Source organism: Mercurialis annua, linkage group LG2, assembly GCF_937616625.2.
Source record: "Mercurialis annua linkage group LG2, ddMerAnnu1.2, whole genome shotgun sequence".
Classification (NCBI taxonomy): Eukaryota; Viridiplantae; Streptophyta; class Magnoliopsida; order Malpighiales; family Euphorbiaceae; genus Mercurialis; species Mercurialis annua.
Window position 1 is genome coordinate 50811035 of NC_065571.1, and position 17472 is coordinate 50828506.

General features: G+C 27.6%; 2 protein-coding genes, 1 long non-coding RNA gene and 1 other non-coding gene across 7 annotated transcripts; 3 read left to right on the plus strand and 1 right to left on the minus strand.

Moving 5' to 3' along the window:
• Window positions 1-1376: 1376 nt before the first annotated feature.
• LOC126670748 (SPX domain-containing protein 1-like) lies at window positions 1377-3430 on the plus strand. Its single transcript, XM_050364568.2, has 3 exons — window positions 1377-1778; window positions 2238-2364; window positions 2842-3430. Exons 1-3 carry the CDS (start codon window positions 1479-1481, stop codon window positions 3267-3269), a joined length of 855 nt encoding a protein of 284 aa, XP_050220525.1. The 5' UTR covers window positions 1377-1478; the 3' UTR covers window positions 3270-3430.
• A 3060-nt stretch (window positions 3431-6490) lies between these two features.
• Window positions 6491-7888, plus strand: LOC126669505 (uncharacterized). Of its 3 annotated transcripts, none has more exons than XR_007638499.2 (2): window positions 6491-6809; window positions 7572-7888. XR_007638499.2 is itself a non-coding variant. In XM_050362991.2 (2 exons), exons 1-2 carry the CDS (start codon window positions 6807-6809, stop codon window positions 7839-7841), a joined length of 309 nt encoding a protein of 102 aa, XP_050218948.1. In that variant the 5' UTR covers window positions 6493-6806; the 3' UTR covers window positions 7842-7888. The 3 variants fall into 3 exon arrangements, 2 of the variants coding, with proteins under 2 accessions (XP_050218948.1, XP_050218949.1); XM_050362991.2 differs by having other exon boundaries at window positions 6493-6845; XM_050362992.2 differs by having other exon boundaries at window positions 6493-6840.
• A 1488-nt stretch (window positions 7889-9376) lies between these two features.
• Window positions 9377-16765, minus strand: LOC126670032 (uncharacterized). 2 transcript variants are annotated; one of them, XR_007638623.2, is made up of 7 exons: window positions 16680-16765; window positions 16500-16541; window positions 11505-11561; window positions 11355-11418; window positions 10721-10790; window positions 10392-10488; window positions 9377-9577 (listed from the first exon to the last, which is right to left on the minus strand). It is a non-coding gene; the product is annotated as an uncharacterized LOC126670032 (long non-coding RNA). The 2 variants fall into 2 exon arrangements; XR_008790096.1 differs by having other exon boundaries at window positions 9908-10488.
• TRNAR-CCU (transfer RNA arginine (anticodon CCU)) lies at window positions 12229-12301 on the plus strand. The gene has a single exon. It is a non-coding gene; the product is annotated as a tRNA-Arg (tRNA).
• Window positions 16766-17472: the final 707 nt, after the last annotated feature.

Sequence of the window (17472 nt, forward strand, 5' to 3'; positions counted from 1 at the left end):
TAGTCCAAAACCTATTCAAAACTTACAATTTAGCCCCAAAATGTATCCACATCCAAATTGTCAAAATTAATTCCTTTAATCCCGCTAATTGACTCATTAAATTTTATTGTTGAATTTCCGATATAATTAAATTAAATTCTCTTTATTAATTTATCGGAAATCACGACACGTGACACGACGTAATTATCTTAAAATATTTTGGGGTATTACAAATTTTGATTGAAGTATATTCGAATATGAAATTAAATGAATTTCACTATAGAAGAAACTAGTGCTCGATATATATTCTCGGTCTATTCTACGCCGTAATTATTTTCTCGTGTAATCTTATAATCTTCATATTATTTGCTTCACTTTTAGTCTTGTTGATTAAGTATTAAATTTAATTATCAATGAGCTATAGATTAAATAATATAAGCAATGAGCAACATTCTGCCAAGATTGTATGTTCAATTTTTTTAAAGAACGCTTTCCTCCTCAATCATAAAAAAAAGTATTGGGTTTAATTTGTTTTCTTTAACATTTACTTAATCGAATGTATTTGGTTTAATATACACCAATGTAGTAATTCAATTTTATGTCACTATAATTAATCTAAAAAGACTTAGAGTTTTTTTTGTCAAACATAAACCTATTTTATTTGTTAGTGGAGATTAGTAAAAGTTAATTGTGTTATTATATATATATTTTTTAAATCAGCCTACTGGCTACTGAGGTCTGTATCGAACCCAATTTTAGAAGAATGTTTTAGAAGTTTTACCAAGCAGATCAAAATTTCCAATCAAATTAGAGAAGTTAATATATATTTAAGCAAATTATTATGATACCCCTCACATTTGACATAATTTACAATTTAGTCTTTCTTTTTTGAAAATCAAACAACATGATCCCTCATTTTTGTTTTTGTCAATGATTTATTCCTTCCGTCCATTTTTAGTGTTAATCAACGAAACTATACGGTCCCCCCACTTTTATTTTTTTCAACTATTTGGTCCCTCACTTTTGTTTTTGTCAACGATTTCGTCCCTCACATTTGAAAATTAATTTACTATCAAGTCCTTTAACTTCGTTGACTAACACTAAAAAGTAAAAATGGACAGAGGGACTAAACTGTTGACGGAAAAAAAGTGAGAGTCAATTTTTAAACAAGAGGGACTAAAACGTGAATTATGTCAAATGTGAAGGGCCTTGTAGTAATTTGCTTTATATATTTTTAATACTTTATAACATCAATTTTGATTAAACATATATTTTAAATATTTAATATTTTGATGTTAAAAATTTACAAATTAAAATATTTGTAGATAAACAAATTATCCAATTATTTCGAAAGATGTGAAAAGTTTAGTATATGCCTAATAATATCCAAAAGAATATTCTCCTTGTATTTATCCTGCATTACATTTATCCATCTTCTTCTTTTTTCTCCATTTTTTTCTTCCGATCCATCAAATAACAGTTAATAATCAGGTACGGAAATGAAATTCTGGAAGAGTTTGAGTATACTGATAGAGGACACGCTACCTGATTGGAGAGACAAATTCTTATCATATAAAGATTTGAAGAAACAATTGAAGCTTATTTATCCCAAAGACGGAGATAAACCGTTGAATAAACGGCGTAGATTGGACCCAGATCATGGCGACGGAAAATTGGACGGTGAGGATGAGGTGGTGACGAAGGAAGTGATTGATTTTATTAGAGTTTTGGAAGATGAGATGGAGAAGTTTAATTCCTTTATTGTTGAAAAAGAAGAAGATTTTGTTATCAAATGGAAGGTAATTTTTTTTTTGAAAATTTATTAGATTTTTCTACGGTTAGTTTTTATTATTTTTGATGTTAGATTAGAATTCAGAATATATGAGAGTTTTGATTTGTGAATTATGGAAATTTGTGTTTGGTATTTTAATTTTATGTGAAACAGATCATAAATTAGAAGGTTTTTGATTTATTTGTTTGAATAATTGAGAAAGAATAGAAACTATTATGTTTAACGTCAATTAACTCCCAAATTAGATCATTGCGGTTGCGGTCCCTGAATTCGTTTATTTTATACAATTTGGGAGTTAATTGATTTGACAAAATAGCTAACCGTGATTTAATTGACCCGGCGTATAAGTTGAAGGACTAGAATGACCTTTTGTTCAAATTCAATTCTTATGAATTCTTACTGTTTTAGACTTTTCTTCAAGAATTGCAAAGTGATTTACCAATTATGATGTAATGTTGTAATTCAGGAGCTGCAAGACGGTGCGAAAAAGGCGAAGGATTCGAATGAAGAGCTGATGAGAATAGGGAGGGAGATAGTTGATTTTCATGGAGAGATGGTTTTGTTGGAGAATTACAGTGCTCTTAATTATACAGGTATGCATAAATAAACTATTCAAATATTAAAGAAAATAATTGGTTTTTCTACTGTTTGTTTCCGTGTCAATGAGCTTACATAATTAACTAATGCCTGCAATTGGCAAGAGGTGTACATTAACTGCATACCATATATGTTTAGATGATGTTAAAGCGACAACTTGTGTTGCACGGAAACTTCACAGGTTCTACATTTTGGCGTTTGTTTCCGTTTCTAGGAATGCTTATAAAATGTCGAAACTTGTTCTTACAAAAAATACTGTTAGTCCGTTTCTTGTTTCCGACGTTTTTCGTTTTGCCGTTTCCATTTGAGTGCTACATAGGTGAAAACTTAGGGTTACTTATGCAGAACAACTGTTGATCCTTCAGTTGAAGAAAAAAAATTGTATTTTACATCATATGTTTTGTCTCAATCTGTTTAGTTTATTTTGCTTGCATGACATGGATTCAATTCTAAACTGGACATTTTACGTGCAGGACTGGTGAAGATATTAAAGAAATACGACAAGCTAAGTGGAGCTCTTGTCCGTTTGCCTTTCATCGAAAAAGTTATGCAGCAGCCTTTTTATAAAACTCATGTGCTTAACAAGCTCGTGAAGCAGTGTGAGGTGACGCTCGATCAAATCTTCTCGAAAAACGAATTATGTACCGCACATGAAGCAACGGAGGAGGAGGAGGAGGTTGGAGGTAAGGAGATGCCGCTTAAAGTTCCGAAAGAACTTGTGGAGATTGAAAATATGGAGAGCATGTACATGAAGCTGACATTATCGGCATTACGCGTACTAAAGGAGATCCGGAGCGGAAGCTCCACGGTGAACATGTTCTCGTTGCCCCCTTTGCAAAGTAATAATGCCGCGAAGGAGGATTGGAATACAGTTCCCGTCTTAGAACAAGCTGCCAAATAGGAACATGTTCTATTCCAAACTTTACCTTTCTGTACAAAAGAATTACCATTGGAAGAATGTTAGCAACTCTTTTTTTAGTCTTCTCCCTAATAATTGTGTAACCATGTTATCTGCTTTAGTTGTAACACAGTATTAAAATAATCTGAGGCATTACAATTTTATGGCGGTGTTTATCAGTTTTTGCAGTATCTTATTCTGGGTGGGTTTTGCTAGGATTACTTTGTTTTTAAACAAAGTAACATACTTTGTTTTTTAATTCAATAAAAAAATTACATGTGGCTTGATTTTTTTAAAAGCAACTTGTTGACCTGTTTAATAGGTTTTGTACCGGTAAATAATCTATTTAGGTCACTCATTTTTCATATAAGATTTATTTATATTCTTAAATTTATTTTTAATAGTACAAAAGTTTAAATAAGTATATAATATAAAATTAAAATTTATGTAAGATGTTATCATAAATTATAATTTTATCATGCCATAAAATTAAAATCTTACATATAATGTCAAAAACACTATTTGCAAAATATAATCTAAATATTTATGTTAAAAAAATTAATTGGTTTTTTGTATTTAAATCCGATCGTCAAAAATTCCGGAAATATTATAACTTAGCTCATTTTAATAATTTTTTATATAAATTAAACATTCAATAGTAAAATCTAAAACTTTGGCTAACAAGTTAGGAAAAAATTAAATTTACGTGAAATATGTCCCAATTTACGTGAAATATGTCCCAATTTCCGTGAAATATACCATAATTTCTGTGAAGATGTTTTGTCAAAAAAACAGCGTTAATCCATTTTTCATATTTCAATCCGATCGTGAAAAATTGCTGAAATATTACAAACTTAGCTCTTTCTAATAATTTTTATGGAGTTAAGGCATTTAATAATGAAATTTTAAAGTTTGGGTAACGAATTAAAAAACAATTCAAATTTACGTGAAATCTGCCCCGATTTACGTGAAATATGCCCCAATTTACGTGAAATGTGCTATAATTTTCGTGAAGTCGATTTATGGAATCAGAAAGAACTCAATGCTTTGTAATGCGTTTTTTATATTTCAATATGATCGAATAGCAATGTGACAACTTAGACTTCGGGTAACTAAATAGGAAGTTTTTAAGTTTACGTGAAAAGTGCCCATATTTACGTGAAACGTGCCTATTTTTACGCGCAATATGCCTATTTTTACGCGCATTTGATTTTTCGCCAAAAAAAAACTCACGGTTTATAATAAATCATGAGAAATAGTGGAAATATTACTAAATAAAATCATTTTAATAATTTTTAAATAGTTAAAACATTCAATAATAAACATCTTAGACTCCGGATAACTAAATAGGAAGTTTTAAAGTTTACGTGAAAAGTGCACATATTTACGTGGAATATGTCTATTTTTACGCGAAATATGCCTATTTTTACGCGAATTTGATTTTTCGCCTAAAAAAACTCACGGTCTACAATAAATCATGAGCAATAGTGAAAATATTACTAAATAAAATAATTTTAATGATTTTTAAATAGTTAAAACATTCAATAATAAACATCTTAAACTTCGGATAACTAAATATGAAGTTTTAAAGTTTACGTGAAAAGTGCACATATTTACGTGGAATATGTCTATTTTTACGCGAAATATGCCTATTTTTACGCGAATTTGATTTTTCGCCTAAAAAAACTCACGGTCTATAATAAATCATGAGCAATAGTGGAAATATTAAAAAATAAAATTATTTTAATGATTTTTAAATATTTAAAACATTCAATTATAACAACTTAGATTTCGGGTAACTAAATAGGAAGTTTTTAAGTTTACGTGAAAAGTGCCCATATTTACGTGAAACATGCCTATTTTTACGCGCAATATGCCTATTTTTACGCGCATTTGATTTTTCGCCAAAAAAAATTCACGGTCTCGAATGAATCATGAGAAATAGCGGGAATATTATAAATAAAATAATTTTAATGATTTTTAAATAGTTAAAACATTCAATAATAAATATCTTAGACTCCGGATAACTAAATAGGAAGTTTTAAAGTTTACGTGAAAAATGCACATATTTACGTGGAATATGTCTATTTTTACGCGAAATATGCCTATTTTTACGCGAATTTGATTTTTTACCTAAAAACGCTCACGGTCTATAATAAATCATGAGCAATAGTGGAAATATTACTAAATAAAATTATTTTAATAATTTTTAAATATTTAAAACATTCAATTATAACAACTTAGATTTCGGGTAACTGAATAGGAAGTTTTTAAGTTTACGTGAAAAGTGCTCATATTTACGTGAAACATGCCTATTTTTACGCGCAATATGCCTATTTTTACGCGCATTTGATTTTTCGCCAAAAAAAACTCACGGTCTCGAATGAATCATGAGAAATAGCGGGAATATTGTAAATAAAATAATTTTAATGATTTTTAAATAGTTAAAACATTCAATAATAAACATCTTAGACTCCGGATAACTAAATAGGAAGTTTTAAAGTTTACGTGAAAAGTGCACATATTTACGTGGAATATGTCTATTTTTACGCGAATTTGATTTTTCGCCTAAAAAAACTCAAGGTCTATCATAAATCATGAGCAATAGTGGAAATATTAAAAAATAAAATTATTTTAATGATTTTTAAATATTTAAAATATTCAATTATAACAACTTAGATTTCGGGTAACTAAATATGAAATTTTTAAGTTTACGTGAAAAGTGCCCATATTTACGTGAAACATGTCTATTTTTACGCGCAATATGCCTATTTTTACGCGCATTTGATTTTTCGCCAAAAAAAACTCACGGTCTCGAATGAATCATGAGAAATAGCGGGAATATTGTAAAAAAAATAATTTTAATGATTTTTAAATAGGAAATTTTTTAGAATCCGGGTAACTAAATAGGAAATTTTTTAGTTTACGTGAAAAGTGAAACTTTTTTACGTGAAATATGCCTTTTATCTCGGAAAATATGCTTAATTTTACGCGAATTTGATTTTTTTACGTGAAATATGTCCCAATTAATTCCAATTTAGTTACTTTAGCTCTTCAAGAGATATATAGATTTTTCAACATAATCTGTGGTGATTTTTATTCTATTGTTATGCACAGATAATTCGTAAGTTTCACATCAAACCTAAATGCAAGACCTTCAATTAAGCTATTTTTAAAGGGCTTTTTATACCTTTTACGATTATTTTTGCAACTTTTACTTTATACAGTACCTTCTTAATCTTTACATACACTACAGATTTGTTTTTCTTTTTTAGACTTATTTTCTAAATTCTTTTCTTTCCTATCATTTTGCCTATTTTGTTTCTTCTTTGGCAGTTTCTTTTATGTTCTTCACGTTCTCTTCAAATCAATCAACATATTGGTTTTCACATAGCAGATCTGGATAAAAAGAAGCGCTGAAGCAGCGGAATGGTAACGACGGTGACATAACCATGTGGAAGAAGTAACGGTGGCGGCAGCAAAATGATGAGGCAAAAAAAATGGCGGTGGCGGAACGACGATGAAGGCGGTGGCTGAACGATGGTGACGATAAAAGCTTCTGATGTGTTTTATTGTAAAGTTAATTTAGTTGCCATGTCTCTTTGATTATCTCTCTTTGTTTTTAGCTGGGTTTTTTAATTGATTAGTTTGATTCTTGAATTATTGCAGTAGCTAAAGTTCAAGAACTGTGTGTTTATGAGATCAATGAAGGGGATCGTGGACTTTTGAATTCTTGTTTTCATCATTTTTGAAAAGTTCTGCATCATTATGTTTGTATGGTGTGATTTAGGAACCTGAAGCTAATGTGTTAAAATTTAAAATACAGGGGGTTGGCTTGTTTGCTGCAGATGGCTTCTGTTGAGATTAAATATATATCTAGCATCGGTGCTCTTCCTCAATAGAAATTAGTTAATCATTTGATTTTCATTTTCATTTTTTTTCAAAGACTAAAATAATTAGGATGGGTGGTTCAGGTCTAAACGTGATGCAAGAAAATGATTAGCTTTTTTCTATTTTGTATTTTACACGCGTGAGAATGAATATCTGATGTTCTTGCAATTGTTTTGTTTATAATGGGTTTCTAATTAAATTGTTTTTATCTTATTTAACATAAATGTATTAAGAGGTTCTTATCATTTTTGCCTTGAATAAATGTGAGACCTAAACTCTGTCTTGCAATTTCATACTGAGCTTCCATTAGTGGAAAGAAAGTGCCTAGTGGTCGAGCATACATACAGTTGCACGAAAACTTTTCAAGCTAACCTTTTCTGAAAAATTGAACCTTCCACATTGTTGGATGTGCAGGTGGGAAAAGGGGTAAAGGAAGGGCTGGAAATGGGCGAGGTGTCCGTGGAGTGGATTTTGGTCTTGGTATTGGCTATAGCCTATAATCCAGAATCGAATAGTACTCCATCTCATGTTGTTCCAAGTCGAGCTACTCCAGTTAACTCAGCAAAGAAAGGGATGATGGCGCAATTTAAGAATAGTTCTGCTGCAACATCAAACTCTCATTTTGTTTTTCACTTTTTGCTTTTTGACTATAACAATAAATGTAATGATATTATTTACAATTAGTCATTTTAAATATGAATTATTAAAATTTATGAATAGTTATAATGTTATAGTATTGATTTTATGTTAATTTTTTGTTGATCTTGTGTTCATATTTTATTGATATTCAGTTGATAATTTATTGATTTTAACATTGACTAAAAAGACAAAATTGTATGGAATACAAATTAAAAAAAATTAAATTAAATTGAGACCGGATAATAGTAATACTAATTTTGTTAATCTTAGTTTAATATTTGGTTGATTTTATGTTGATAATATTGGTGAAAAAGACAACAATAATTTTAAATCATGGTAAATTTTACGATGTTGTTATTGTGTTGATTTAGTGTTTATTTTTGGTTGATACTCTGTTGATTTTTAGCATTGTTGAAAAAGATAATAATAATGTTGAACTATTATAATGTTATAATGTTGATCTTATGTTGATATTTTGTTGATCTTATATTAATATTTGGGTGATTTTCACATTAGCGAAGGAGACCACATTGTAAGTGAAGTCGTGAAAATAAAAAATGAAAATTAAACTGAAACAATGTTGAAAAAATAAAAATTAATGAAAAAAAATTAAAAAAATTAAATTAATTAGTTTATTACATGTTGTTGATTTTGTGTTGATTTTATATTGATATTGTGTTTATTTTCTCAACATTGTTTCTATTTAATTTAATTTATTTTATATATAATGTGGTTTTTTTTTTCTTTAATGCTAAAATCAACCAAATATCAACACAAAATCAACACAAGATCAACAACATTTAATAAATTGAGTAATATTAATTTTAAATATTTTTTATTTTTTTTAATATTGTTTTATCTTTATTTTTTGCTCACAATTAATCAGCATTTGTTATTTACCATATATATTAATTTTATTTTATTTTTCAAATATCAACATAATATCAACACAAATCAACAACATTTAATAAACCGAATAATATTAATATTTAAATCTTTTTTATACTAATTTTTACGTTTGTATATTTTTTTACCTTTATTTTTTGCTCATAATTAATCGATATTTATTATTTACCAAATATTTAGTTTTAATTGTTTTTAAGATATCAACATAAAATCAACACAAAATCAACCAAAAATCAACATGTGATAAACTAACTAATTTTTTTTAAATAACACTAATTTTTATTTTTCCGGCATTATTTCAATTTAATTTTTAATTTTTTTTAATTTTATTTCACGTACAAGATCATTTTTTACCAATATTAAACTCACCCTAATATCAATCGAACATTAACACAAATCAACAAAATGTCAACACAATATCAACACTATAATATTACAATAATTTGACATTATTATAATCTTTTTCATCAGTACTAAAATCAACATAATATCAACAAAATATCAACACTATAATATTACAATAATTTAACATTATTAGTATATTTTTCATCAATGCTAAAATAAAATATGAACTTAAAATTAACACAAAAAATAACATATCATTATCCTTATAAATGAAAAATAAAACAAAACCGGCAGTTGCAACATCTCTTTAGCATTCATGAGGCTAGAAATTAAATTAAGATAAAAAATCACACTAGAAAAATTATACTACTTTACATCACACCATAAATTTCTAATTTTTTGTGCAAAAGTTGATGTCCTTCTCATTATATCTATTTTTCATAGTCATTAGACAATATTTAAGAGTGGTATGCCTCCATATAATCAACTTTGTTGTCCTCCTTTGGCTCTCTAGTCTTCTTCTTCTTCGACTGTAGCAAAAATCATTCAATACAAGCATTAAAAAAACAAGACCAAATCTACAAATGATGCCAAACAAATAATCATAAGTCACGCCAAATCAAAAATCAATTGAAATAATTGTCACACATCACTTGTTCCAATTATTAGTAAAATAACATTAATCACCAGCTAATTTTAAGAATCTGGTGATGAAATAGTGCAGAAAATATATGGTTCTAGGTCTTGTTAACACAATGTGAAAAATCAAAAGGATACGTCACCGTTTTTAGCTAGAGTTGTCAATATAAACATCTAAAACAAACAGTATTCAATCAAAGAGAGATAATTCTAACAATCACCGCCGTCACTATCATGTTGAACACCGCCATCGTTTGCCCAATAACCGCCGCCGTCAGCCACAACACAACCCGTCGTCGCACAACCACCAGGCGGAATGTCGTCGCACCACCAACCCAAACGCTACCATTCCACTGCCATTTCAGAGATTGAATAGCTTGAAATTGTTTCCGATGATAATCTATTTAACCTCCATAAAATTGGATATTGCAGAAAGACATAGGCGGATCGCAGACGAAGAAGAGAGGAGTAAGAAGAGATCGATAATTTTTGAGAGAGAAATTGAAGCAGAAATCAAATGAAAGAGTTGTGACATCTATTTTCTTTCTATTTATACCAAGGTTAAAAAAGATAATATTCACTCCGCGTAAAGTAGTTTTGTGATGTGAAATTATGCTCCGTATAAAAGATAACCAAATGAAAAAGTTGGTTGTTGTTGTAAAAAGCCCTTTTTTAAATTTTGACTCTGAATGTCTAAAAGCCCACCAAATCCAAGATCTTTAACATTCTTGATCTTGGCATCATCAAATTTTTCCACAATATTACAAAACTTGCGCACTGCACAACGTGTCTCCAAATAACCCTGAAATATTTTATAAGCACATTAAAATTTAATTGCTTATGATGTTATATTTTTATAAATTAATTATAATAAGAACAATAAAACAAACAACATCCAAACATAACAAATATTCATCAAAATTGATATAACAAAAAATAATATTTGAAAAACATTAAAAATTAAAAATATATACTATTTAGTTTACAAAAAAATTCAATTAAAAATATACATATTTAGTTCAAAATGAGTATACCTTGGATGATGTCATATGCTCCATCTTTGTTTTAGAAGTTAATTCAACGACTTCCTTATCAATCATTGTTCTGCGTAATAAATACATTCATAATTAACTCAGCAAATTAAAATTAATCAAATATATGTAAAAAATCTACACTTCCATCACCACATTATCAAAAAAAAATAATATGTCATAATAATAAAGTTTAAAAAAAAAACTAAATAATGATAAGTCATAATAATATGGTTTGAAAAAGCTTAGTACTATGATCCTATTACACATGAAAATCATGATTATCATGTGTTTTTGAATTTACTATTAGATAATGGATTAACAAATCTTATGAAATAAAATTCTTTTACAAATCTAACTAATAAAACTGCAGTAGTTTATACTCGAGGTAATGTTTCTAACTCGATGAGTGATGAATCTTACCTCGAGTACAAACATCTGCAGATATGTTCCTACTCGAGGTAACCAGTTTACTCGCAGAGTATTCCAGTTACTCGAGTAAAAACATATTTGTGTAAGTTTTTACTCGTGATAAGGTTACATACTCGTCGAGTGTTACAACTTACCTCAAGTACGAACCTCTATAGATAACTGAGAGACATTAAGATTTAACAACATAGTTACAGTAATAATGTACCTTAATTGAAGACCAAGAATTTTCAAAGCCAAATTTGAAATTTGTTTGATAAATTTCTGCAACTCTATGACATTGAATTTAAAGAAGAATAAGAAAAATTTAAAGTTTCAGCAATATGTTTTCAGTAATAAAAAATCAAAAAAAAATTACCTAGGCAACAAATAGAGGAGGGGAAAATTATGGTTGTCGGTAGAATCGGTGAAAAGGCTGAAAAGGATGGCGCATCAAAGCAAACAAATCAAATACATAATCTGAGAATTAGGTAATATAATATCCTTAGTGAACTTAAATAGCAAAAAAAGAAAACACAAATTAATCAAAATTTAATTATTAAAAACGTAGTGTATCAAACACTGAAATCCAATCAACAAAAGCAATGTTATCGCTCAAACGATTACTAGAAGATCCAGTTGTTGTAATTTTATTCAAAATACTGATATATGTATAGCTTTTTCTATGCAAAATATTTTTAATTATAATCACTTTGGTTGTAATTAAAAGCAATACCTGATGATTATATGAAACGTAGACTGATTAAATGTCAAGTTGCTGAGAATTGTTCATGATCAAATAAGAAGTAGTTGTTGAAATTTTTTGAAATGAAAAAGCTGAGTTGATTAAGAATGATATAGAGTTTTGATATCGTGATTAAATGGTTATTTAAATACCAGTTTAATAGGTAGTAGGTCATTTTTTTATTTTTATTTTAACGGTGCCGATTAGATTTGTTAGATCGATGGCTAATATTAAAAACAAGTAAGATACTTTGTTAAAAAACAAAGTATCTGTAGAAGTGGTTTTGCTAGATCTTTGTTTTAGAAGAAACATCCAGAAATACTAGTTTTATAATTGTGTTCCTGTTAAAGAACAAGAAGCGCCTGTAGCTCAGTGGATAGAGCGTCTGTTTCCTAAGCAGAAGGTCGTAGGTTCGACCCCTATCTGGCGCGTATTTTTTTTAATTTTAAAACTGACCCATTTTTGGCATCTTATCCCTTCTTTCAAGGTATAAACTAGCTGGGTTAATTGTGAATGACTCAATGTCGATTTGTAAAAATTCGAGATGAACTCAAAATTTTAAGTCGAGCTATAGCTATTCGAGTTTGTTTAGGGGATTAGCTCGAGTTTGAATATCAATTAAAAAGATTTGCCACACTTGTTAGTTTAAACGAACTTCTTATATATATTCACTATATTGATTTTCATACCTTAAATTTAGGTGTATATTATTTGAATTGGCCGAATATTATACTCTACTAGCGTTAGGCCCGCGCGTTGCACGGTTTTCGTTTAATTTTTTTATTAATATTAATTTTTTTATTAATTTTAATTTAAAAAGTCTAATTAATAATTATAAAAATTCTATTTAATCTATATAAATTTTTAAATACTACATATTTTATATATCTAGAGACACAAACATATCTATGTATTACAAATTTTCTACAATACAAACAGATAAAAAAAATTAATATTAAAATTGTATATTAAAATTCTAAAAAATCATGATTTATTAAATTATTTTTAATTATATATAATATACTATATTTTTTTTTCATATTATATTAAATATAGACATGTACTATTTTTTATTATTTTCTTTACCAATCATTCTCAATTTTTAATTTTTTTATTAGAAAATAATAAATATTATGCATAATTGTCAAATTTTATATAGATTTATAATATTTTTTATTGAATGATTGTAGATATTTTAAAAAGATTGATAAGAATTTTAATCTCTATCTTTATCAAATCTTAAGAAATCTAATGTTTATAAGTTACCTTCATTAATACACATTACAGTCTTTGAATTTTAACAAAAGAATAGAAAAAAGAATATTTTCTTTTACTTTTAGATATTTTTCTGTTTGCTTTTGATGGTTTTTTTTATCTTAGTTTCTGTTGTACGAAAGATAATATTCAAATTCAAGTTCTAAAAATATTTTTATCAGAAATAGCAAGTGATAGTGATAACTGATAAGAAAGGGTCAACATTATTAATTACTACAATAGTGGTTTATGGGCAATTCAAAAGAATTTTAACATTAATGACATATTAAAAATTCCTTTTATATTTCCAATAGTAATTAGTAGTAAACCTAATGAAAAAAATGGTTTAATTATAGCAATTACTATAAAATAATGAACTACGTAAAGGCTGTCATAAGCTAAAATTAATTTTCTTATTCCTTTGTATTTTGAATCTTATAAAAATAAAATTAATCAATCAAAAAATCTGAATAAGTAAAGTTATCAAATTAATTGTTAAGTAATTGTAAATTTGTAACCATATGTGTGAAATATTTAATATAAAGTCATAAATTATCAATAATTATGTCAAACCACATTTATTATCAATTATTTATTAATTTTTAAGCATATATTAAGTTATATTGAATAATATTTTTTATTAATTAGAATAATTTTTATTTTTATTTTTATTTTGGGTTTATTGTTGAATACCAAACAAAAAGAAACAATGTAACAATTATAAAGTACGAGAAATTCTTAGGTAGACTCAGTCCACCACGTCATCCGTGGACTAAACCTAGGCTTATTCACCAAAAAATGCCAAACCTTTGCGTTTTGAGTCAGATTTAGCCAAACCTTTAAAAACCACCAGATTTAGCCAAACCTTATGTGTTATGTGTCAGTTGTAGCCATTTTTGAATCGAACCGAAATTGTTGTCCACATGTCATCCATGTCACCTACAACTCAGTAAAATTTGCTGACATGGCACATTCACTAACCCAACTTAATCAAACCAAATAATAAATCCAAAAACATCAAACCCAAATAAATCAAATTAATTATTAATTAATTACTAAAACTCATATTTCAATAATCTCAACATTATAATATTAAAAAAAATTCACCGTCATTTTAATTAATTTTAATCAATCAAAAATCGGCCGCCACCGAGACGCATACGAAAAACCAACCGCCGGAATAATTTTTCAATATAATTTCTGAAAAAATTAAATATTTTTTTTAAATTTTTTTTACAAAAAATCAGATCCACCATGGTGGTGGGTCTGTCAAAAAATGACAGACCCACCACCGGTGGGTCTGTGAGAACAGACCACCATCACCGGTGGATCTGTCACAGACCCACCGGTGATGGTGGGTCTGTTCTCACAGACCCACCGGCAATGGTGGGTCTGTTCTCACAGACCCACCATGGGTCTGTTTGAGAACAGACCCACCGTGGGTCTGTTTGAGAACAGACCCACCGGCAATGGTGGGTCTGTTCTCAAACAGACCCACCGTGGTGGTGGGTCTGTGAGAACAGACCCACCGATAATGGTGGGTCTGTTCTCACAGACCCACGGTGGGTCTGTTTGAGAACAGACCCACCATTGCCGGTGGGTCTGTTCTCAAACAGACCCACCGTGGTGGTGGGTCTGTCATTTTTTGACAGATCCACCACCACGGTGGGTCTGAATTTCGATAAAAAAAATTATTTAATTTTTTTAAAGAATATTTAAGCATCGAAAATTTTAATAACATTATTTAAAAAAAAATTAGCGGTAATTAATTTTTTTTATATTAATTTTAGATGATTTATATTTTTTATTTAACTAATTAAATTTAACTAAATTTATTAGTCGGCGTGAATTTTAATCGGAATAAAATAAAATATTGAGATAATTAATATTTATTTTAATTAAATATAATTTAAAATAAAAATTGAATTGATTTGAATTAGTTGAATTTGATTTTGTTTGATTTAGTGTTTGGTTTGGTTAGGTTTGGATTAGTGATTTGGAATGCCATGTCAGCTAGTTTTGCTAAGTTTGCAGTGACATGGATGACATGTAGGCACAAAATTCGGTTCGATTCAAAAATGGCTAAAAAAAAAACACAACATATAAGGTTTGGCTAAATCTGGTGGTTTTTAAAGGTTTGGCTAAATCTGACTCGAAACGCAAATGTTTGGCATTTTTTGGTGAATAAGCCCTAAACCTATCACATTATGACACGTCATTAAAATAATGGCACTATCGTAATTTACTATTTAAAAGTGTAAATAAGTAATAAATAAAATTACGATAGTGCCATTATTTTAATGACGTGTCATAATATGATAGGTTAGTCCACGGATGATGTGGTAGAATGAGTCTATCTAAGAATCTCTCTATAAAGTACATATAATACAAAATTGGTTTAGAAAGTGACATTAATTACGATATTAATTTACTTTATTCAACATATCATTTTAAATACAATTACTCAATAATTATGATAGTTAATGATGGTAATTGTCCTTTCTTATTTTATATATGATTTTTTTTTGTTTCTCTATTTCTGAATTTTAGTCACCTTTTATTTTTCACAAAAAAAAAAAAGAATTTAGTACATAGCATAATTAATTAATTTAATATATTTTTTATTTTAATCCATAACTAAAAAATTTAGTGTTAATAATCGAAGCAACATCAAATAAGATACAAATAATTTTACTAAATTATATTTGCAAATCAACTACTATCATCTCATCATACAAACAGGAAGAAGCAATTTAGAAGAAAAAAATGTTATTCAATTAGATTAAAAAAAACTAATTAATGCATTAAATTTGCCAATTTTTACCACATCAATTAACAATAAATATTTTAGCATTTTAAAAAAAAAACTATTATCAAAATATTATAGCAGTTTAAAGAAAAAAAAACATCACAAAATTTGATTAGAAAACAATTAGTACTTAAAATTCACCAATTTTTCCATATTAATTAAAAAGAAATTGTTTAGTGATTTTTAAGAAACAAATGTTATCAAATATGATTAGAAAATTAATCGATATATTAAATTCTCTAATATTACCATGTAAATTAAAAATAAATGTATAGAAATTTAAGAGAGAGAATATTGCCAAATTAGATTAACTAATCAATTTAATCTAATCATACTCGTTTATAAATAAAAAAATTTAACATATATGAGATGATTGTGAGAGAATCAAGTGTCCAAAAAAATCGATCTTGCTATACTAATCTAAAAGAAACGGTATAAAAATATCAATAGATAAATAAATATATATGAGAATTGTAATAATGTCTAATGTGAATCAAAGAAAATACTAATTGATAACAAAAGATTAAAACATTAAAATTTTAAAGGACGAAAGATGATGATAAAACCTTATGATTTTATTCACTATATTGAGCAAGTCTTTTTAATATCTGCATAAAATTGTTAGTTAGGACATAATATTTGAATAATAGAACAAAGAAAACAATTAGAACTCAGAAAATGTAAAACTAAAAACAATTATAGTGAAGAGAAAACTTACACTCAAAAAAAAAAAAGAGAAAACTTACCTGAGATTGTTGTAGCTCTTAGCTGAAGAAAAAAAGTATGAATATATATAATGGTGATATGAGTGTATATTAAAAAAAAATTTAATATCAATGAATGCATTAAATATGATAATTACTCTTACGTTTTTTTTTTTATCAAAGGCATAACTCCTCCTATTTTTTTGTGAGCTATTCAATTTATTAACTTTTGAATTCTCTTGGTTTAAAGTCTCAGATCACTAAAATATTATTAATTTTTTTATATATAATTGAATAAATTGATTGTTACCTTACTTACTATCAACCTATTATAGAAATATATTTTTCAAATTTCTTTTGTTACCTAATGATTTTATTAGTGACGTTTTATTATACCCCTCCGTCCCGTTTAAGAAGGGACAAATGAGTTTTGCACAAAGATTAATAAAATAAGACAATATTTTATTTTGTCATGTCTACCCATATTAGTTAGTATATTTTCTCCTAATAATAGAATAAATGTATTGTAAATTGAGTTGCATTTAATGCATATTGAAATAAGTAAAGGGGTAAAAGTGGAAGTTCAATATAAATTGGCACAGAAAACACGATATGACCTTCTTAGATGGGACAAAATAAAATTGGATATGTCCCTCCTTAAACGGGACGGAGGGAGTAGTATTTTTTTTTACCATAATCATGTCAATAAAGTTAACGTAATAGTTGAGTTACCATATTTTTTTAGGTAATGGTTGAATGTTAATTTTCGTTATTAATAAATATAGATGAAATAATGTAAAAATAATGTAAAAATAAAAAATAATATGAATATAGA